The sequence below is a fragment of the Solanum stenotomum genome, chromosome 5 (assembly GCF_019186545.1).
Source record: "Solanum stenotomum isolate F172 chromosome 5, ASM1918654v1, whole genome shotgun sequence".
In the NCBI taxonomy this organism is placed as follows: domain Eukaryota; kingdom Viridiplantae; phylum Streptophyta; class Magnoliopsida; order Solanales; family Solanaceae; genus Solanum; species Solanum stenotomum.
The window spans coordinates 8,616,456-8,639,342 of record NC_064286.1 but is presented as its reverse complement, the minus strand read 5'-3'; the positions used below and the strand labels follow the sequence as shown (position 1 = coordinate 8,639,342).

At 34.4% G+C, this 22,887-nt stretch overlaps 2 protein-coding genes across 9 annotated transcripts in view; one reads left to right on the top strand and one right to left on the bottom strand.

Moving 5' to 3' along the window:
- Positions 1-22,887, top strand: part of LOC125864477 (actin-depolymerizing factor 10-like) — a 616,735-nt gene that overhangs the window by 449,190 nt on the left and 144,658 nt on the right. The window contains exon 1 of one of the 7 annotated variants that reach the window (XM_049544493.1): positions 11,034-11,039. The exons of the other annotated variants lie outside the window; for them this stretch is intronic. The gene's annotated coding sequence lies outside the window, so the exon portion shown is untranslated. Of the gene's footprint in view, positions 1-11,033; positions 11,040-22,887 lie in introns of those variants that run through there. 7 annotated transcript variants of the gene reach the window in all.
- Positions 13,581-18,693, bottom strand: LOC125864438 (phospholipase D beta 1-like). Of its 2 annotated transcripts, none has more exons than XM_049544444.1 (10): positions 16,975-18,693; positions 16,306-16,422; positions 16,000-16,194; positions 15,663-15,911; positions 15,513-15,581; positions 15,294-15,441; positions 14,970-15,118; positions 14,611-14,775; positions 14,141-14,338; positions 13,581-13,935 (listed from the first exon to the last, which is right to left on the bottom strand). In XM_049544444.1, exons 1-10 carry the CDS (start codon positions 18,691-18,693, stop codon positions 13,642-13,644), a joined length of 3,303 nt encoding a protein of 1,100 aa, XP_049400401.1. In that variant the 3' UTR covers positions 13,581-13,641. The 2 variants fall into 2 exon arrangements, with proteins under 2 accessions (XP_049400401.1, XP_049400402.1); XM_049544445.1 differs by having other exon boundaries at positions 14,970-15,043; positions 16,975-18,003.

Sequence of the window (22,887 nt, the reverse complement as noted above, 5' to 3'; positions counted from 1 at the left end):
AAACTAAAAAATATAAACTATTATATAACTAAACTAATTAACCAAATATTTAACTAAAACTAAATCTTTTGAGACCATTTTCGAATAATCATAAAATATAATAATTATATACATAATTATGTAAAACATATATATTATCTAAAAATTATAAAATGTGACAAAACTAGTTAAAATAACTTGCAAGCCATATTATTATTATTATTATTATTTTTTTTTTTTTGAAATTTTATAAAACTAATTATTTTAAATCGTTTAAAATTGAAGAAGCTCAAAATGATTAATTTATATTGTGGAGGTCCAAAATTGGGTGTCAACATATTTTATAGTTTTTTTTCTTGAAAACTTATTATTGTTGATATTCTTAGTTCATAAGTATATATATTCTTTTTTGAACACTTTGAAGCATATGAAAATATTTTTGATTTCTTATTTAGTGGTAAAAAATTGAGATCACTAGATGATGAGGATTTTAAAAGACATTGTCTTAACCTTGAACTTTCTTTAACACATAATAATTATTTCTGATATTGATGGTTTAGATTTATTTTTTGAATTAAAAGTGTTAAGAGAAATAATACAAGTAGAACATAATGATCTAATGGAAATACTCAATCAAATAAAAAAGACTTGATTCTTTTCCTAATGCATATATTTCTTTATAGAATAATGTTAACAATTTTTGTAATTGTTGCTTGCTGAAAGAAGTTTTTCGAAACTAAAATTGATAAAATCTTATCTAAGATCAACAATGTCTCAAGAGAGAATGAATGGAGTAACTATATAATTAATTGAAAGGAATTACTAAAAAAAATCGATTGTAAGCAGTAATTAATGACTTCGCATCTAAAAAAAATTAGAAAAATAGATTTTAAATAAAAGTATATATGATGATTTTTCTTTTTTTAAAAAAATTAAAAAAATATTAGGGCCCTTTTAAGGTTTGGCTTTAGGCCCCCAATCTTGTTGAGTCGGCCCTGCGATTGGATGACAAATTTCAACTCGCCCTTTATATTGTTCAATAATTATTGCAAGATTCTGTCATCTAAATTGCTATTTTGGTTTCAAACCTAAGGAGATTTTCAAGAACTTCAAGTTTTGATAAAATAGTGATTATGGATGGAATACAACTCTGTTTTCAAAATGATTTTCACTGGTAGTTTCCAAATGTTTTGGGTAACATTAATTTTATACTAAATTTCAAATTTGACCTTTATTTTTTAAATTGAGATTTTGGGCCAACTTGGCCCAATTTTTCAAAGTAATGATATGAGTGTTGATAGTTCCGAATTCTTAGTGTGATTACTTACTTGAATAGATTGTGTTGATTTTGATGTCATTCGAAGGGGGAAAGCTCAAGTGTCGGAGTGATTGTTTGAGACAAGTGAACTTCTAGATTTTTATTACGCTTGTTGAATCTTGTACTTCTTTGGTGTATGTGTTGGAGAGTAATGAAAATTGATGAAGGAATTCATATAATAATTGTGTATGATAAATTGATGATGTGAACTTGCTAAATGGCATGGGTTAAAATGAGAATCTTGTTGATTTATGTGAGTTGATTATGTTGTGGGAAATTGACCTAATGAGATGAATCACATGATGATAGGTTTAGATTGACTGTTATAAGATATTGATGTTGCGTTATCATCCTTATATTTGATCATTGCACTATTATGTTTGCATTGATGTTGTACCACTATTTTGATGATATTGATGAGGATGAGAGGAAATAGGGATCGGACCACACGTCTGTGGGGAAACATTGAGTGGAAATAGGGAACGGGTCACACATCTGTGGCAGATTCATTGAGATGAATCTGGATCGGGCCACACACCTGTGGAAGGTGCATGGACTAGGAATTTCCTCATGGGTTCTGAGTTGAGATTCAACAGATGAGTATTGTAAGACAGACATGCATCACTTTACTTGACATATCATTGTATTGCACGTCATTTTCATTTGTAAAGTTGTGATCGTCTTTATGGAGTTTTGATTGGTGTAATTGATACTTGACTGTGATTGATTTGTACATGTTGAGATGTTACTATTTGTAACATCTCGCAATTTGAAATAGCTAGGAAGAAGCTAAGAATTGGAAATAGTCATTTTTGGAAAGAATTGAAAATCTGGAAATTTGTTTAGGTTAGGAAAAGTGAGTTTTTGGTCAACTTCAAACGGCCATAACTCCTAGCTCAAGATGAGTTAGGTGTACTTCCAGATATGGTTGGAATGATCTTTCCAACGCCATTGAGTTTGCGCGATTCCGAGTTCGTATGAGTGAGATATGCCCTTTGGAAGTTGGGATGTTTGATTAAGGAAATGCCCAATCCAGATTTTAGAAAGGTAGTTTGGTCTTTTCCTTACCCTTTTATTTTAATTCGTTTTTGGTATTTACTTAGGGGTCTAAACTAAGCTTAGTCAGTTTACGCTTTTGGAAAAAGAGTTAGGGTTTTGAGAGAAGAGAAAATAAGAGGAGAAAAGAGGAGAAAGGAGAAGAACGTTCAAGATTCGTCGAGTTTGGCTTGTGGATTTCGTCGGGGGTGATTGTTATACCTCATTTTAACCAGGTCAAAATAGTGTACAACATTTTGGTGATTTCCAAATTAATAACTAAGTCAAGAAGTCGCCACCTAATTATTACTGTGAATTAGGACACCTAAATTGATTAAAGTCATGTCTAAAGCTAAACTTCATTTTAAGGTCTACAAAATATGAGATTCTAGATACAGGTTCAATTAACCTAAAGGGAAGGAGTGAGGCATCCTTTAAGATCCATTAAAAATGGTTAACCGGCCGAACTTGATTGATTAATTAGGCTAAGTGCAAGAAAGTCAAATTTATTTAAAAATGCTAAATGTTAGAAAACTTTAAGGTCATTTCTTGTGAAAATTTGTCTTATTGAAAACGTGCAAAAGGAAAATAGTTTTTTAAAACATTTATACTTGTTTGTTGGAAAATAAGTGATGCCTTCATTTGAGTTGGTAAGTAAAAAATTTTTTTTATCAAAAAATGAAGTATTAGAAGTAGTAAAAGAGAGTCTAACGAAGTGAGTTAATTTTAGAGAGCTTATTTATCATAAAAAGGGGACTGATTAAAGAATGAGATAGATTTTAAGTTTTAAGAAAAGTATCACTACTATTCTTTTGTGTCAAGAAATTTAAACTCCAATCTACTCGATAAAATAAGTTACTACTAGCATACTACACAAATTGTCATACGCAACAAGTAATAAGAGGTAAATAACAAACAATAGTTAAAAGTGAATAAAAACGCACAAGTGATACATAAAACAAAATAGTAAGGATAGGGAAGGGGAATATCCGCCACTTCCTCCCAGCCCCTCATTCATTTCTGTTCTGATGGAGTTTCTAGAGAGCGAGAAACACAAATGAAGAGGTAATGCATGTTTCGAGTCTTGCGGGGACGTCGAGTCTTAAAGTGAGACTGTTCGACTCCGATGTACATGTGAAAAATAGAGAAAAAAGAAGAAGAAATAGTTAGCGAGGATAATCTGAAGCTTACTAATATATATACATAAGTCATGAGATAAACATTAGAACATAGTGAATAATAATACGTTATTAAGCATGTTACTTTGAGATTCACAAACAACACACGGCAGTTCATTTGAGCAGGACTATTCAAAGTTCTCTCCTAAAGTTTTTACTTTATTCATTCTATCATATGAATAGAGATTTGAAAAATATCTATAAACTCTAAACCACCTATCATCCTTATAATCATATTGTATATGAATAGAGAGAATATGGATCTGTCTTATTTTATTTAAACATGTTTACCAAAAGAAGGATAAGAAATTAAGCTTATTAAATCAACATCCCCATACAGGGAGAATATATCTCTTAGTATGCAGTCTTAGACACTTAAAATTCAAATCAATGAGCATATTTTAACAACAGTACAGAAACACAAATAAATTGCCTAAGGGCCTGGACATGAAGTTGGTTCAAACAGAGCATGAAACAGATTTCATTTTAACAATTATAAATAAAAGAAACATTAGTCACGCTCTTAGATTCCTAAACAAACAAAGTAGTCTTGAACAAGAGAACAAAATGAATAAAGAGACTGAATTTACCTCTTGTGGTGCAGTGAACTGTGGGTGTTATAGGTCTCCGATCTATGCTCTTGTAATGAACAAATTCGAAAGCTTTGAAATGCCTCTGTTGTCATCCAACATAAGCAAACAAAGAGAGATTAGAACTTCTTTCTTAAAATTGTAAAAACTAGCAAATATGGAGGGGAAAGAGGCGGCTGGAAACTCCTCCTCTTGTGAAAATTTAAGGATGTATTTATAAGTGAATACAAGGGTTAAGGCATGCTTGAGCGGGAAAGAATCCTTTTAAAATTGGTCAAATATGGCAGAGATATTGCTGCATATAATCGTCCGAAATAGTGAAATTTGTTTAAAATTTGAAAGAGGCTGCTGCATTTTTTAAGCATGAAACAAGAAAGTCTTTGTTGGATGCCTCCACAAGGACAAAATTAAGCTCAAAACAGAAGGATGAAAGCTGTCCATGGCTGCACTACATTGGAACTTTGCTTGGAAGAGGGAAGAGAGGAGCAAGGGACGTGCAACGGCTGAAAAGATTAGGAATAGGTTAGGAGTTTTCTGATAGTATTTTTTGTATAACTTACATAAATATCTTAGTGTAAAACCAAATTACCTTCTATCCCTATTATTTTTGTAATTACATAAATCCCATATTTTTAGACATTTCGGATACATAATTAAGGATCCGGATACATTATTGTTGATACATTATGTATCAATTTGTTACACTTATTAAGGAAAAAAAAAGCTGAAAAATCAAATTAAGATCTCATAGTATCCATTTGTTGCACTAATTAAGGGGGGAAAAAGAGCTGAAAATCAAATTAAGATCCCATAAATTATGTTATTCCATTCCAAATTATTGTCAAGAATTCAAAATCCTATAGTGTAACAAACCAAAAAATTCAAAAATTAAATTTCTTCTTCTTGTTCATCGTTCTCTCTGTTTCATAAAAACTTTTGTCGAAATTTCGGATAAGCGAGGTGAGTTATGAAGGATACAAAAGTGATGGAATTGTTGTTGGACAAACGATTTCTTTTGTGAATCTTCAAGTTCATCGAATATCCTTTCGATTTGATTCAAGATTGTCAAAAATTTTGACATTCAAAATTCTTCTCCAGTTCATTGAAGATCCTTTCCGTTTTGATTCAAAATTGTTGAAAATTTTGAGTTTCAAAATTATTCTCCTAGTTCATTGAAGATTCTTTCAATTTTGATTCAAAATTATCAAAAATTTTGAGAAGATACATCATGAAGATCCTTTCAATTTAAATTGATAAGTGTGGTATTTCTACTAGATACATTAAATAAGAAAGTGTTGCCCATTAGATTTTAGGTTTGAGATCGATACATTAGTATTTTGTAATTGTTATGTATCAGATACATTTAGTATAAATTTAAATTTACGTATCATAACTAAAAAATTAGTGCATGATACATTATTATTTATGTATCTTATTTTGTTTGAGATCATGAAGATCCTTTCAATTTAAATTGATAAGTGTTGTATTTCTACTAGATACATTAAATAAGAAAGTGTTGCCCATAAGATTTTAAGTTTGAGATTGAAACATTATTGTTTGGTAATTGTTATGTATCAGATATATTTAGTATAAATTTGAATTTACGTATCATAACTAAAAAATTAGTGTATGATACATTATTATTTATGTATCTTATTTTGTTTGAGAAATACTATATTTTAAAATATAAAAAAATACATTATACATGTAATTGTTTCAAAATAGCTTCTTTTTTGTGTGTGTGATAAATAACACAAAGTTTATGTATCAAGTACATTTCTATTGAACATGATAAACACTAATCAAAGATTCAACAACATTAGAGTTATGTATAAATACCTTACATATGAACATTATACATTGCATAAAACAAAGGTTATTGTAGCAGAGATGTATTAGATCAATGATAACACTAACAAAGACTAATTTAAGACTCTAAATAAACGAGATACATTAAAAATCTGTATCTTTGATTGTGATGGCCGTGCTATGGCAGATCCAACTTTTTTCTTCTTTTTTTTTTGGACGTTTTTCAATAGTGGAAACATTAAAAGAAAATAAATATTTTTCAAGAAAAATTTTCAACGACAATATGATTAACTAAAATTGCAAAGGTTCAATAAGATTTCAATGAGGGCAAGGGGCGGAGGTAATTTTATTATTATTTTTTAAGATGAAAAAATAAAAAAATAAAAATAAAAGAATTCAAAAATTGAAGTGATGGAAAGAAATCTACCTCTTGAATAATTTGAAATCATTAATTGGAAATAGAAAAGATTTGAAATTCAAAAATAGATTAATTGATAAACTTGAGAGAGATATCTTCTAAAAATCAAAATGAATTTGAAATTTGTAACTGCTAAAGAAGTGGAGATAATTTAGGAATAAAATGGAGGAGTGAAATGGGGAGTGGGAACCATGGGTGTAGGCTGAAAATAGGAGAGAAATATTTATGTATCTGAAAGATTTAATGAATTGGGAGAATTAAGGGATTTTTTAAATTTTTAAAAAAGGTAGGGATAAATGGATATTAAGGTAAGTAAATGTGTGTATATAAGTAATTTTCCCTTTCTGATATGCTCCAAAATGGGCTAGCAAATTGGGCCTAATTTTTGGACAGATTTAACATTGAATAAGGGGCTGAATATTTGGTCCATTTGGAATATAATTAGGCCCAACTTTATAGTCTTTTTCTTTCTTAAATTAGTTCTTTTGAGCTTCTAATTTAGTAAATAATATAATAAATATCATATAAAATGTTTAGTAAGTAAGAAACTAAAAAATAAAGTAACGACAATATGTTTTAAAGAAACGTCAATAAAGTAATAATAGTAACGTTGATAATAAAAAGTATAATTTTGAAATAGTGAAATCATAATAAAAGTTAAAGTAATAGTATCTAGTAGATAATTACGGTAACAATAGTAATAAATGGAAAATTATAGTGAATTATAAAGTATTCAAATTATTAGCAATTTAGAAGCTCAACGAAATAAATTAGAAGAAAGGAGGGACAAAAGTTGATGTCAACAGTGATTCCTACAAGGTATGTGAGATCACATAGCATTGGGTTAATTCGCTCACGTGCCAATCATGATTTATTTCAACGAATTTAAGTTCTTGAAAGCTTAGAAATTGAGTTCTTGAATGGGTTTGTTGAAGTTTTATTAGATTTTTGTTTCGTTGAGGAGTTGTTCACTCCTAATCTGTGATTTTAGGTTCGATTTTGAGTAGAATCTGATGTACTTTGAACATTTAATCTATTCTAAGTGTTGGGTAAAGGAACTAATGGAGTTTAGAGGGTTTAGAGCCGAAAAACGAAGAAGAGATTTCATCGGACGAAATCCGACATCAGTGGTGCGTCGCGGAGCTGGTTCCCAGTTTTGGGAATTTTTGTTTCGCGTAACGGAGCCGTCACCGAGTCTTCTGCCTCAAAAATTATTTTTGAAACTAATTTTTAAAAGCTTCTCCACGTCGCGGACCCACCTTCAAATATTGATTTTCGGTCTTTTCTCATGTTTAGCTATCTAAAATCATTCCTAAACATCATGAGATCTTTCCAATCACAAATCACAATCCTTGAATCCATAATTCAATTCAAGGACCAGTTAAGAGTCAAGTCAAGAGCAGTTAAGAGTCAAGTTAAGAGAATCCTTAAAGGTTTTCAAACGTCTTTTGCAAACATTTTAACTTTGTTTTAAGACTTAAGTTTTGAGTTCAGTAAAGAGTAAAGTCGAACTTCATTTCTTCAAAAGTATATGGGGATTAAGTATTCCCAAAGAGATTTAAAATGTTTTCACATTTAAATAAGAACAGAAACTGAGATTTCCAAAGAGCCTTTGGGCTAGTTTTCAGAAGAGTAATCGCTTTCTTAATGAAGCAAGAGGGGAAACTTTGATTTCCAAGATAGCCTTTGAGCTAAGTTTTTGAACACTAATCTCAAATCACAAAAAGAAGTATGTTTTTAAAACATGAAGAGCTAGTATATTTTGGGAGTAGTATTAAGCACCGATATGGGGACGAGCTTGAGTTCATGTCACGCCCCGAGCCTACACCCTGGGCGGGACCGGCACCCGGAGACCATTTTTGGCCCTAAGTGAACCCTTGGCCTGGCTTTCTTAACTCAGCGGAAACCTAACTCAACAGAATAACTCAATGCAAATGCAAGGTTACAAAACAATGTAACTTATAAAATCTGGCCACAAAGGCAACTCGAATCTAAAAAAAAAGAATATTTACATATATACATAGATGGGAGACTCAAAACTAACTGAATAACTGTCTATGGAGCCTCTAAAAATACTGAGATGGATGTTGGGACAGACCCCGCAATACCTTAATAAAACAAAACTAAGAACACAAAATAATTGAGTCATCCGAAATGCAAGGAGGCTCACCACTGACTCTGGAGTGCTCAGCTGGATCAACGACGTGCTGGATGCTGATCTTGGGTACCTGTGTCTGCATTGTCATAAGATGCAGACCAACTGACATCATTACATTGAATGTACGAGTATGCGAACTGGAAAAAAATCTGGAAGAAACTGAATAGCTTACTTGGCTCAACTCAACTCAGCCTGACTGACTTCTTTCAATATAAGGCAATTTTAAAACAAGTGCGATATAAAGAAAGACTGCTTAAAACATGCTATAAACTCTGTGTGTATACAAAGATACAATAAGCCTGAGATGTATATAGAAATACAAATGAACTGATGTATATAAAAATATAATACTTTATGTGTATGAAAATACAATAACTGCTGTGGGAGTTTCTCTAACCGACAACCATCACATAAGAGCTATAGTGATGATACAACGATCGATCTCACGCTGCCAGAGCATCCTATACCCGGCCAAAGGTATAAGACCTGAACTGCCTAATGGATCCACTAGTCTATCTGGAAAAGGATTAATCTAAAAAGTATGATCCTTTTCTACCCATGGTGGCTAACATGGTTCTATGGGGGCTATGGGTTCTTTGAACGCTCCCCCAATTCGGTACTCGATACTACTCCCAAAAATGTACTGGCTCTTATGTTTTTAAAACATATGTCTTCCTGCTGATTTGAGATAATTACTCAAAAACTAGCCCGAAGGCTCTTTGGAAATCTCAGTTTCCAACCTTGTTTAAATGTAAAAACATTTCTTTAAAACTTCTTTGGGAATACACAGTTCCCTAATAACTTTGAGAAATGAACTCAACTTTATGTTCTTGACTTAACTTGAAACTCTATACTATTTGCTTGACTTGCAACTTGAGCCTTAGAATGAAGTTAAAACGCTCAATAAAGACTCTTGAACAACTTTAAAGACTTGCTTGACTCCCTTCTTGAACTTCTAGACTCAACTCTTAACTTCACTTGACTTGGAAACTAACTCTCCTTGAATTGGAATTATGAATTCAAGGTGTTTGATCACATGTTATGGATGAGTTCTTGACGCTTAAGCGTACCTAGGAGTGTTGGAAACAACTAGGAAACATAGGTACAATACCAAGGAACATGCATGAGAAAGTGTGAAAAGAATGGGGGAACTTGGCGTCCTTGGCGCTCTGCAAGGCGCAGAGCGCTTGACCTTGAAGCTCAGAAGGCCAGCTGAGGCGCTCTGTAGGGTGCGGCGCCCCAAGGGGGAAAGCTCAGAAGCTCTCTTGGGGCGCGTTGGCAGGTGCGACGCGCCACCCCTTTCCCCAAAAAACTCGACTTTTCTTCCTCTTTTATCCAACTCTAAACCACCCTAACTTCAAGGGTTTCAACTCCAAACACTAAGGATCATAAAATCCCTCAACATACAAGAGATTCAACTCAAAAGCACAATCAAATCATGTACTAAACCAACAAGAACTTCCAACAACACAACCTACAACAACAACAACACAAACCAACAATTTCAACAACCCAACCAAGCTTTTCTTGGGAATAAAACGAGTTTGGTGTGTGGGGGAAAGGATCAACCCAACACTATGAACTCACATACCTAGTAGGGATCACCCCCGACAATATCCACGACGATCCTTGACGAAAATCCTTGCTTGATCTTCTCTTTCTCCTCTTCTTCTCCTTTTCTTCTCTTCTTCTTCTTTTCTTCACTCAAAACCCTCACTCTCACTCTTTTAAAATGGGACAAAATGATCCAAAAAAATCAGCCTAACACAACAATATAACCCCAAAAGAAAAAGCTAGGGAAAATACCAAAATGCCCTTAAAATTTTCGGACGGATTCCCTGCCAACTGCCCAACTTTTAAAGGGCTTAACTCACTCATACAAACTTGGAATCGAGCAAACTCGGTGGCGTTTAAAAGATCATTCCACAAGCTTCGCAATCATAACTGGAACTACTCCTAACTCATCCTGAGCTAGGAGTTATGACTGCTCAAAGTTGGCCAAAACTCACTGATTTCCCACACTTACCCAAATTTCCAGATTTTGAATTTTATTCCAAAAATGACTATTTCCGAATTTCAAGCCTATTCATAGTTATTTCAAATTGCCGGATGTTTCAGTTCATATAACTCACATCTCCATAAACTATGTATCCATCATGGGTAGAAAAGGGTCATACTTTTTAGATGAATTCTTTTCACATAGACTAGTGGATCCACTTAGTAATTCAGGTCCTATAAGTGTGGCAGCGTATAGGATGCATTGGCAACGTGAGGGAGATCGTTGTATCATCACAATAGCTCTTATGTGATGGTTGTCGGTTAGAGAAACTCCCACAACAGTACTTTGTATTTTTATATACATCAGTTTATTTGTATTTTTACATACATCTCAGAGTTATTTGTATTTGCATACACATAAAGTTGGCATCATGTTTTAAACAACTTTTCTTTATATTGCACTTGTTTTTAAACTGCTTTATATTGAAATGGGTTCAGTAAGTTGAGTTAAGTTATTCAGGAGTTGAGTAAAGTTAAGGTAAGTATTTCTTTCAGATCCTTTTCAAGCTTAAGTTATGTTTAGCATTCCAACACGCATACTCGTACATTCAATGTACTGATGCCAGTTGGCCTACATCGTATTATGATGCAGACGCAGGTAACTAGGATCAGCATCCAGCGTATTGTTGATCCAGTGGACAGTTCAGAGTCTGTTGGTGAGACTCTTTGCATTCCAGAGGATCCCTTTTATTGTTTTCAATTTATTATCAGTTCTTTAAAATGTTGTGGAGTTTGTCCCAACACCCATCTCAGTTGTTTTAGAGGCTTCATAGATAGTTAGATAGTTAGTAGTTCAGTTGTCTTCACATTTCATTTCATATGTTAAGACTTGAGTTGCCATTTGGCCAAGTTGAATGTTGATCTTTAAAACATTCGAAGTTATTTTACCAAGCTATTTGAGTAAGTTCATTTGATCAGTGTAATAATGTTTAGAGTCTTCTGTTGAATTAGTAAGTCAGGCCAAGGGTTCGCTTGAGGCCAACAATGGTCTTCGAGTGCCAGTCCCTCCAGGGTGTAGGCTCGGGGCATGACACTATTGAACTATGTGTTTCGTGATTTGTTAACTGTTAGATTGGGCTGATTTTTATGCAAATTATAGTTTGTGAAGGTTTGTTGGGATGAAAGGAGTGCATGTATTTTAATTTGCTTTACTTAGGGTCTATTTGGAAAGCCACCTGGTAATTGGAATTGGTGTAATTACTAGGGTAGTAATTACCAGCATAGTAATTACACAGTCTAGTAATTACACTGACCTGTTTGCTATAATTACACACGTCATGTTTGGATGCCGCAGTGTAATTACACATGTTTTGTTTGGACTTTGGATAAAATTGCAATCATAAAATTATATTAAATTTAAAAAATAAAAATTAATTATTTAAAATTTATACTAGACAAATAAGAAACTTTATAAACGATATTAAATTAAATATTTAAGACATATATTAATTAATAAACATATGTTCTTAACTAATATTATGAAAAAAATAATTGATTTATATTTTTTCAAATTAATATATTTCAATTGAATTGATCATAAAAACTAAAAGTATGATGTTTCTACGAACATAGTGAAATGTATGTTTGATAAAAAAATTAATATAGAAATAAAATGTCATAAATTATTAAGTAATTCAGGTGTGTAATAGGTCGTCACAATAGTATAAGCGTGTAACTGACTTTTCGTGACAAGTTCAGGGGGGAATTTATGTCTTTACTCTTATTGCAAATTTCAACATAACATACGTAAATATGATTTTTTTTTTTAAAAAAATAGAAAATGTATGTCTATAACCTTACTTAACAATAAATTATATTTTAATTTAAAAATTAGAATACTAATAAAATTATGCTAATTAGAAAATAAGCATGGCATAAAGAAATAGATAATTCGAAAAAAATTGCATAGCATCACGTGAAGTAAGGTTGGGAATAAGAAGAAAATGAAATATAATAATATAAAATAAAAAATAAAATTTTAGAAATTTTTAGAATAATAAAAATAAAAAAAGATTTGAAAATAATATAAATAAATAAATTAAAACAAAAAAATAAAAATAGAAATAAAAAGTAGAAATTAAAAAGTAATCCGCTGGTAATTACACCAGCAATTCACAGTCTCTCCCTGTAAATTGGAGAGTGTAATTACCCCTGCCAATTACATCAATTACATGTTGACCAAGTAATTACCTCTCCCACCAAACAGGACAGACAGTGTAATTACACTCAATTACACCAAATCCAATTACCAGGGTAGCTTTCCAAACAGGCCCTTAGTGTTCAATGATTTGCTTGTTGAGTACCGTGTTGTTCGGCACTCGCTCCTTGCTTCTACACTTGTGTAGGTTACAAGCCCGGATCTGTGTGATTATCCTTCTTCTCTACTTCGTCTGAGGCTTTTTTGTGGACACTTAAGAGGTAGATGTTTGTCATCTCAGTGGGTCATCTTGTTCCTTATTATGTTCTGGTTCTAATCTAGAAACAAAGGCATTGAGAATTGTAATTTATTTCAATTTAGTTGTAATATATTAGTGGCTTGTACACGTAAAAACTAGGTTTTCGGGGTATTTATGAGTTGACTAAGTTGTCCGCATTTATGTTGTTGATATTTTTATTTCCGCATTTCTATCGTTATGATTTTGTGTTTTAGGTTTTCTCGTCTTGGTGGGATAAGACGAACACCACACCCATTTTTGGATCGTGACAAATCTTAAGTGAGAGAAGAATCGAGAGAGGAACAAAATTGTATAGATATTGTCAATCAATAATATTCTTGTTTCTTCACATTTTATTTATGATTAGTTTATTTTTCACATACTTAAAATTTGTTGCAAATAGACATTCTTGGCATCCTCTCTCTACCTCTTTCTATATGTTACTCTTTAACAATGAATAGAACACAAATTTCTATTATTGAGAGCCCTAATATAAAATTGTACAAGTAGTGTCTAAATAAAAGGAAGCATTGGCACAACGGCAACATTTGTTGCCATGTGAGTAGGAGGTTACTGTTTCAAGCCGTGAATATAGACTCTGCTCCACCAATGTGTCTTATTACTAATGTCAAAAATACAAGTTGGGAAAGGAATGGGCAAAATTTAAATAGTAAGATTTTCTTGAATGGCTAGGAATGATCCAATTATATCTCCACCAACATCTGGAAATTCTTCAAATCCAGGAACATTCTTCACCTTGCCTCTCCTATCAACTTCAACAGGGTACTTTAAGAGGTGACCTCTCATTTCAGTTACTTCATCAGCTGAAAACTGTCTCCAGTTTGCTTCACCCATTGATCTAACGCGTCTTACGCATTCTAGAGACTCAGGTCGGATGAAGTAGTCATCAACAACTCCGAGATGCTCAGCCCACAGAGACATTCTATACCTATATATCTACACAAAAGCAAAGGATCAGACAGTAGCATTGGTACTCATAGCCTGATTTTTTACAAAATTAGAGGAATCAATCTAAACCACCTATTACAGGTAGAGCGGAAGTACAAGAAACAACAGATAATAACAAAAAACAACAGGTAGTAACAGAACATGAAGTACAACATAACAATACTATAATCGAGATACAAGGTACAATGATCACCTGTCCACTGGGACTTGACTGATTTCTTGCCCATGTATGATGAGGTTGATATGCTCCCATCGCTATCTCCGTGTCTCTGGTACCCTCAAGTGAGCGTTGATTGATGTTTGCAGATCCCAATATGACATATTCATCATCCACAATCATGCCTTTAGAATGAACATATATCATAAATCTTCTGTATTTTCGACACAGTGCCTACAACGTCATAAATGATAAATAATATGAACCTTGCAGGCTAGAGTCTAGGCAGAGAATTTTACAACAAACATAGAAAACAAAGATTTTAATATTCGGTGTATTACAAAATCTTATCCTTCAAGAAAAGCATAAGCAAAAGTTTCATCTTACGATGACACGATATTTAGGCAACAAAAGATGAGCAAAGTAAAGAGAAAATTGCATAAGTCCATTGGAATTAGTCATTCTTTTGGTTCTTTTGTTGGAAAATGGAGGTCGTAGGGAAGTACCTGAGGAGTGTTAGCAGCACCAGAATTCTCAGTTTCCTCTACATCGACCTCACGGTTACCAAGACAGAAAAAGTTCAAATAATCTTGTGGAGAGAAAGCATCCTCAAGGCCAACCTCCACTAAAGTCTTGTAAATAGTCTCATACATCATTTGTATCGTCTTATGCTGCCAACCAACATACAGTCTTAAGTTTCACTTGCACAAACTACTACAGTTAGCAGAAAAGTTAATAATTTGCTAAGACGGAAACTTTATATCCACCATATTTTGATCTCACTAATAAAAGAAGATGTATCATGATGACTAGTGACTACAACTTGATTCATCGGTATCAACTCAGCAGTTTAGGTAGTCTTTACCTGCCAAAAGAGAATTCTTTGTGTAGCAGCACCAGTTGGATTACCCTCTGGCCACATTGGGATGACAATATATGCTGCAAACCTTTGATGTGCTCTAATCTTTTCACAAATTTTAAGTGCAATTTCCATAGGAATCAGATTATTGGCTCCTGCATAAAACAGAATGCTCAGGTATCTGAGTCTAAGCCAACAATCAGGTAAGTGTTTGGCCTAGTTGCAGATATGGCTCGATTCGTGAAATCTTAAAACTATACTCAATGGCATTTCCTATAAGAATAACATGTATCTTAGGTATACTTATTCATCATACGAATAATTTCTTACCTACGTCGTTATATTGACTCCAATTGTATGAGGAACCAATGAAGTACTGATTCTCAATGTAAACAAAATGTTGCGCAGCACGAATGGCTTTCACGTATGCTGTGTGAATACTCATGTCAATAAGTACATTTTTTCCGCATACCAGGTTCTGCAAAGAAAAAAGAGATTAGATTGGAACACATTTCCCTCCATGACACCCCTTTTACACATCTTTCTCACCTTCATTGTAGCTTCTTTCGGATCCTTTGGAAAGCCTTTGACTGAATTCGAGTCAATAGAGCGGAAAATCTGTATAAGAATGGAAAGAAAATGTATCTGTAACACCAATGCTAATCCTCCAATACTAGTAGTATTAAGTTAATAACTTACCTGCACATGCCAATTATCAGGATCGGTGCTGCTCGTAGATGAAGTCTCAGCAATACTAAGAATTTCAGGCATTCTTTCTATTCGGAGCAAAGAATCATCATACGTCTTCTTCAACTTTCTGATGCCCTGGGGCTTTGATGCCTTCAACCAGCGTTCCTCAAAGTTTTTCAGAATATCATATGCTGCCGGACCATCAATTTTACAGTGCAAGTCATGCCATGGTTCTCTTGGACAACCAGTAGTACTTCCCTGTTAAGTACATTAGATGGATTACTATCCAAGAAACACTAAAAACCATGTTTATACAAATGCAAGCAAACAAGGATATTGATTTTACTGCATAAGTTGGATTATGATAGTCATCCGAGTGCACGGTCTGTAGTGTTCTAAATATAGGATGCTCTGGAGTATCGTATCGCCCATCACACAAGTCAAGTCCTCCAACAAAAGATATGATCTTTCGTCGATTGTTTCCTGCATCAGCATCCACTATCACGGTTTTCTGATGATGTGTATAAATTACTCCAACTTCCTGAATAGCAGATTTACAAGACATTAGTCATGGAAACAAACATTAGGAATGACATGCAATTTTTAAACTGACAATCAAGAAAACAAAAGAAATCATTTATAACTAATATACCCTTTGCTTGGCCCAGCTGTGACGCTTTCCTGCCACACGAGGACAAAGCAACACTTGCACAGAAGAATGCTTGAAAAAACGACGAGTCTCTTCATCGTGGGTTGCCATGAGGCCATCCTGCATGTTTTTTTTTCAAATTTGAACTTCACTAACTAAAATGACATTGCTTTCCCTGAAGAGCATTAACTAAATTCCGAAATGCTAATACAACAAGAACAGAAGGTTAAAGAGTCATAACATATAATATTACCATAATTAAGGAAATCCTAAAGTAGATGTACTTTAGATGTAGCTTAATGTTAACTGTCAAATTTATTACAACTGAAGTGTCAATAGTGTGCGAGTCCCTCGAAGATTCTTAAGTAAGCAATTGCTCACATATAATAAAGGCATAATACATAAACAGACACTCAAACTTGGCATCAGCTTACAAGTAAACACTTCAACCTTGAGTATGCACATCTACACGCCCTCAATTCATCTCCACTGTGTCTGTTGAACACTCCAACTTACAAAATGATCATCTAGACACCTCCAATATTTATGTGTCACGTTAGCGTCAAGTGTCCAGTAGACATAATGAGAACGAGTTGGGGCCAAGTTTGAGTATTTGTTTATGTATTATGCCTAAAATAAATAAGCAGTTCATCATAAATACATTGAAATTACCGTTTTATAGCCAAGGATGCTTCTTGAAGTGGGATCATCCCATACAAGAAGCAGCACTCTGACTCCTTCTTGTGATTTTGACTTCAAAAGCTCCCCAAGACAGCTATCTTCTACAGAAGCATCATCTCGAACGAGTCTCACTTTATGCCACACTGACCATCCAGTAATGTATATCAACCGGCGGGCTTGGCATATTGCATCAAAGATGTCGCGCCAGCATTTCCCATGCCCATACTGCATCATCCCATAGTCAAGCTTTAAATTTGGAAGACATCCATCAGGCACATGAGCATCTTGATAAAGAGTAACTGATCCACCCATCCTCAGTGGAAAATAAGTCCCGGGAACACCATAATACTCAGGACCTGCTCCAACTCCATGGTGGTAAAAGCTTAATTGATCCATTGGGTAATACTGAACTGATATCCTTAAAACAGCTCCAGCTTTGCAAGGTTTTCCATTGTTCAAGATTGGAAAGAATCCTTCGACTTTTCCCCCTCCGTATATATGTTCCACGGGGACTGCTACTGTCCCTATAAGCTGAGAACCTACCATATCATTATCCTTCACAAGAAATTGCACATCAGAAGCATAATGTGCAACCGGTACATTAAAATGTTGCATCCACACAGGATTTTCATTATTGTTTATGACATAAGTACGCCCTATAACTGCGCCTGCTAGTATAATCGTCACATATGGATCGCTTGTCATATTACCGAGTTGCCCATTGTTTCCCATTTTGTTAAACATATCCCCTATGGTCTTGTGGAACATGTCCAAGTTTGGGAGGTTTCTTGCTTCAAATACCCAAATATCAAGATTTCCATGTAATAGCAGAATATTTTTAGAAGCCATAAATGGCATTACTTGCATACCCCAATTATTTTGTTGTTCACCACTTGATGTTCTTGAATGAGTTGGTCTATGACACGGCTCGGATTGGACCACAGAAGATGCCTCCCCCTTAGAAAACGAGGCGTTGGGATGTCCATATATTGTTCCTCGGGCATTATAGTTATTCGCTACATGAGGTCTCGGTCCTGAGTGACATGATGCAGGGGCAGCAGTGGCAGGGGAAGGATTTTCATACAAATGCACATTTGCTAGGTGATCATCTATTGGTCCATTGTTACCATGATCAGAGCTTGCCAATGAACTATTTGCATCTGATAAACTACTTGCAGCGGAACTAGTAACAGACGACAAACTATTTTGGTGTTGGAGGCTAGGAGATTGATCATGACCTTTGGATTTTTGCCTCTCTAGAGGACCTTGAGATGAACCATATTGAAAACTCCCTTGTTGTTGAAGTACAGGTCTAAAAGACGATATTGTAGGAGGAGGAGGAGGAGGAGGGTAATACGCGTGGTACGAATAAGGAGAATGCACAATATGTGATGGTGGAGGATAATTACTATACTCTAATGGGGGATTAGTCTGCTGAGGTCTACTAGGTGTTGTTTCTGATGGAGATGCTGGTGGAACTTGTGGATAACTATTGTAGTTAACATGACCGGATTGTTGAGCAGCGTAAGGAGGCGGATGATAATGAAGGTATGGAGGATATGGATATGGAACAGAACCAGGAGGAGGATATGGACTAGAATTGTTAGAGGGATTATTATATGATGCTTGATTTGTAGAAGGAGAAAGAGGAGGAGCTGTGTTATATGGATATGTTGACGATGAAGACGACTTATTATTATTATTATCCATTATTCACGTCACTAGATAGAGACGGTCACCTTCCTATTTGAGCAAAGAATGAATATCGGACCTTACTAGTAATGTCCAACCGATGACCAGGCCTAGTGGTGCTTGTCGCTTTTCCTATTTCAACTTTAAAACTACTCAAAAAATGCTCAATAAGGATCTAAACATATTAACATTTTTTTGTTTCAAAGTCAGACGACGCCTTATGACAAAAGGAGAGAAAGGACTAGTAACATGCAAAATGATCAAAGAAATAACATATTGATCATGCAAAAAGAAGAAAAAAAAAATATATACAGATGATATTAAAGGGGATCCTTCAATCCTGAATCATAAACGAAACCGGAAAATCATTATAACTATGAGAAATGCTGGGAAAAATTGGGATCTGTATCAATATGCATCAGGATCCCAATTCATGGATCTCTTTATTCGAGAAATCAAAATAAGAGGCTCCAACCATTTCTTCTGACTCGTTTTCAAATTCGATACAGATCAGATAGTTAGATTTTCTTGAATTTTCTTAGAGGTTGGAGAGATTGATAAGACAGAGATATACTGGAAATTAAGAAGAGTTCTAATATTCATAGTTATATTACAAAAAAAATCAAATAATTAAGATTTGGACAATTCATGGAATGAAAAAAAAAAAAGTTTCTTCAAAGTTTGTACAAAATGTAGAGGCAAAATAGATGGGTAGACACTCAAATTTGGCTCTAACCGTCAGTTTGACACTTTAACTTACCAAATGATCATTTAGGCACCATAAAATATTTGTAAATATTTAATCGATATTTTAATCCACATATAGAAATTGAACTAAACCTAATAAGTTCACATGAACTATAGATCAGTCCCTAACTATCACTCAAATCATTTAAGTTACATGTTAATCAATTTCTCCCTCAACCTATGCAAACCACTTAATTTCTTTCAATTTCAACAAGAAATCTTCTAAACAAATTAAGGTACGTACCTTGATAAATAGATACCCATATGAAAATACATATAAGTGAATTGCAATTACTTTTTTTCCCACCCGATATTCGATATTCCTAATAGGAATAAACTAAATTTGAATTCATATTGAAAAGTCTCACATTGAAGGTAAACAAGAGACAGACCTACCTTATGTTAAAGGGTGTCGACTGATAATGCTTTATTGATCCAACCTCCAATTCTTGATCAAATAAGAATAAAGTAAACCAATTGAACTAAAATACAATGTGTATCCTATTATTGAAATTTAATTACTTGTCACAAAACGGAATTGGACATAATAATAAGTTGTAGTAGTTTGCTTGATTTATGTTTTATTAGTACGCTTTAAATAGTTTTTTTTATTAATATAATGTTATTACATCAATTATTTATTTGTTTGTTTATTTTAAAATATCGATATAGCTTAAAAAAAAATTTGCATGCACTACTGAGGTAAACGCTCCCTATTAAAGATGACTTCATATCGGGATCTGAATCCTAAATCTCTAATTAAGAACAGAAGATATCATGATATCAACGTTTTCTAGTTCTACTCCATATGGCAGTCACACACCTATGACTCAACCCTCTCTTTTTCCCTCAATTCTTGGAATAATTAGGCATATGGAATTAACAACACAAGCACATCTGGCATGTGACAAGTCTGTCAATGCCTACATATAGACCACATGACCTTGTCATGTGTCAATTACATATCTATTCAAAATCAGTTGACATCCCCACACTAAAAAAAAGCCTAAATTGCGGGGTTAAAATTACATGTTCTGACGGTCAGTAACCCCTACAATTTAGTGTTGCGGTAGTTAAGAGAACTTCTGTAATTAGGTGGGCCACAATTAAGTTCCTAGAATTTTGGACGAACCTGTAACATCCGGTAAGTTGAAATAACTATGAAGAGGCTTAAAAATCGGAAATAGTCATTTTTGGAATAAAATTCAAAATCTGGAAATTTGGTTAAGTGTGGGAAATCAGTGAGTTTTGGCCAACTTTGAGCAGTCATAACTCCTAGATCAGAATGTGTTAGGAGTATTTCTAGTTATGATTGTGAAGCTTGTGGAATGATCTTTCCAACGCCACCGAGTTTGCTTAATTCTGAGTTCGTATGAGCGAGTTATGCCCTTTGAAAGTTGGGCAGTTGGCAGGGAATCCGTCCGGAAATTTTAAGGGCATTTTGGTCTTTTCCCTAGCTATTTCTTTTGGGGTTATATTGTTGTGTTAGGCTGATTTTTGGATCATTTTTGTCCCATTTTAAAGAGTGAGAGCTAGGGCTTGAGAGTGAAGAGGAGAAGAAGAGAAGAAGAGAAGAAAGAGGAGATCAAACAAGTTTCCGTCAAAGATCGTTGTGGATATCGTCGGGGGTGATTCCTACTAGGTATGTGAGTTCTTAGTGTTGGGTTGATCCTTTTCTCCACACACCAAACTCATTTTTATTATTGAGAAAAGATTGGATACGTTGTTGGGTTGTGTTGTTAATGTTGTTGATTGTGTTGTTGAAGTTCCTTGTTGATTTGGGGCATGATTTGATTGTGTTTTTGAGTCGAGTCTCTTGTATGTTGAGGGATTTTATGATCCTTAGTGTTTGGGATTGAAACCCTTGAAGTTAGGGTGGTTTAGAGTTGGAGAAAAGAAGGAGAAAAGTCGAAGTTATCGAGAAAAAAGGGTGGCGCGTCGCGCCTTGCAGAGCGCCCCAAGAAGTGTTCTGACCTTCTCCCTTGGGGCGCCGCGCCTTGCAGTGCACCACAGCTGCCTCTCTGAGCTTCAAGGTCTGGCGCTCCGCGTCTTGCAGAGCGCCAAGGACGCCAAGTTTCCCCATTCTTTTCACACTTTCTCATGCGTGTTCCTAGGTATTGTACCTATGTTTCCTAGCTGTTTCCACCATTCTAAGGTACATTTAAACCTCCCGAACTCATCTATAAACATGTGATCATATACCTTGAATCCATAATTCAATTCGAGGCAAGTTTGGATCAAATTCAAGTGAAGTTAGAGTCAAGTCAAGCAAGTTAAGGAGTAAGTTCAAACAAGTCTTCAAAGTTGTTCAAGAGTCTTTATTGAACGCTTTAACTTCATTCTAAGGCTCAAGTTTCAAGAAAAGCAAAGAGTATAGAGTTTCAAGTTAAGTCAAGAACATAAAGTTGAGTTCATTTCTCAATGTTATTAGGGAACTATGTATTCCCAAAGAAGTTTTAAAGAAATGTTTTTACATTTAAACAAGGTTGGAAACTGAGATTTCCAAAGAGCCTTCAGGCTAGTTTTTTTTGAGTAATTATCTCATATCAACAGGAAGAAATACGTTTTAAAAACATAAGAGCCAGTACATTTTTGGGAGTAATATCGAGCACCGAGTTGGGGGAGCGTTCAAGGAACCCACAGCCCCCATAAAACCATGTTAGCCACCATGGGTAGAAAAGGATCATACTTTTTAGATGAATCCTTTTCAGATTAGACTAGTGGATCCATTAGGCAGTTCAAGTCCTATACCTTTGGCCCGGTATAGGATGCTCTGGCAGCGTGAGGTTGATCGCTGTATCATCTCTATAGCTCTTATGTGATGGTTGTCGGTTAGAGAAACTCCCACATCAGTTATTGTATTTTCATACACATAAAAGTATTATATTTTTATATACATCAGTTCATTTGTATTTATATATACATCTCAGGCTTATTGTATCTTTGTATACACACAGAGTCTATAGCATGTTTTAAACAATTTTTCTTTATATCGCACTTGTTTTAAATTGCCTTATATTGAAAGAAGTCAGTCAGGTTGAGTTGAGTTGAGCAAGGTAAGCTTTTCAGTTTCTTCCAAATTTCCTTCTAGCATTTATTGCTTAGTTTTCCAGCTCGCATACTCGTACATTCCATGTACTGATGCCAGTTGACCTGCATCTTATGACGATGCAGATACAGGTACCCCGGATCAGCATTCTGCACGTCGTTGATCCAGCTGAGCACTCCAGAGTCAGTGGTGAGCCTCCTTGCTTTCCGGAGGACTCAATTATTTTGTTCTCTTAGGTTTGTTTTATTAGGATGTTGCGGGGTCTGTCCCAACATCCATCTCAGTATTTTAGAGGCTTCATAGACAGTCATTCAGTTAGTTTGAGTCTCTCTTTTGTGTATATATGTAAATATTCTACTTTGCGACTCGAGTTGCCGTTTTGGCCAGATTTTATCAGTTAGGTTATTTTATAACCT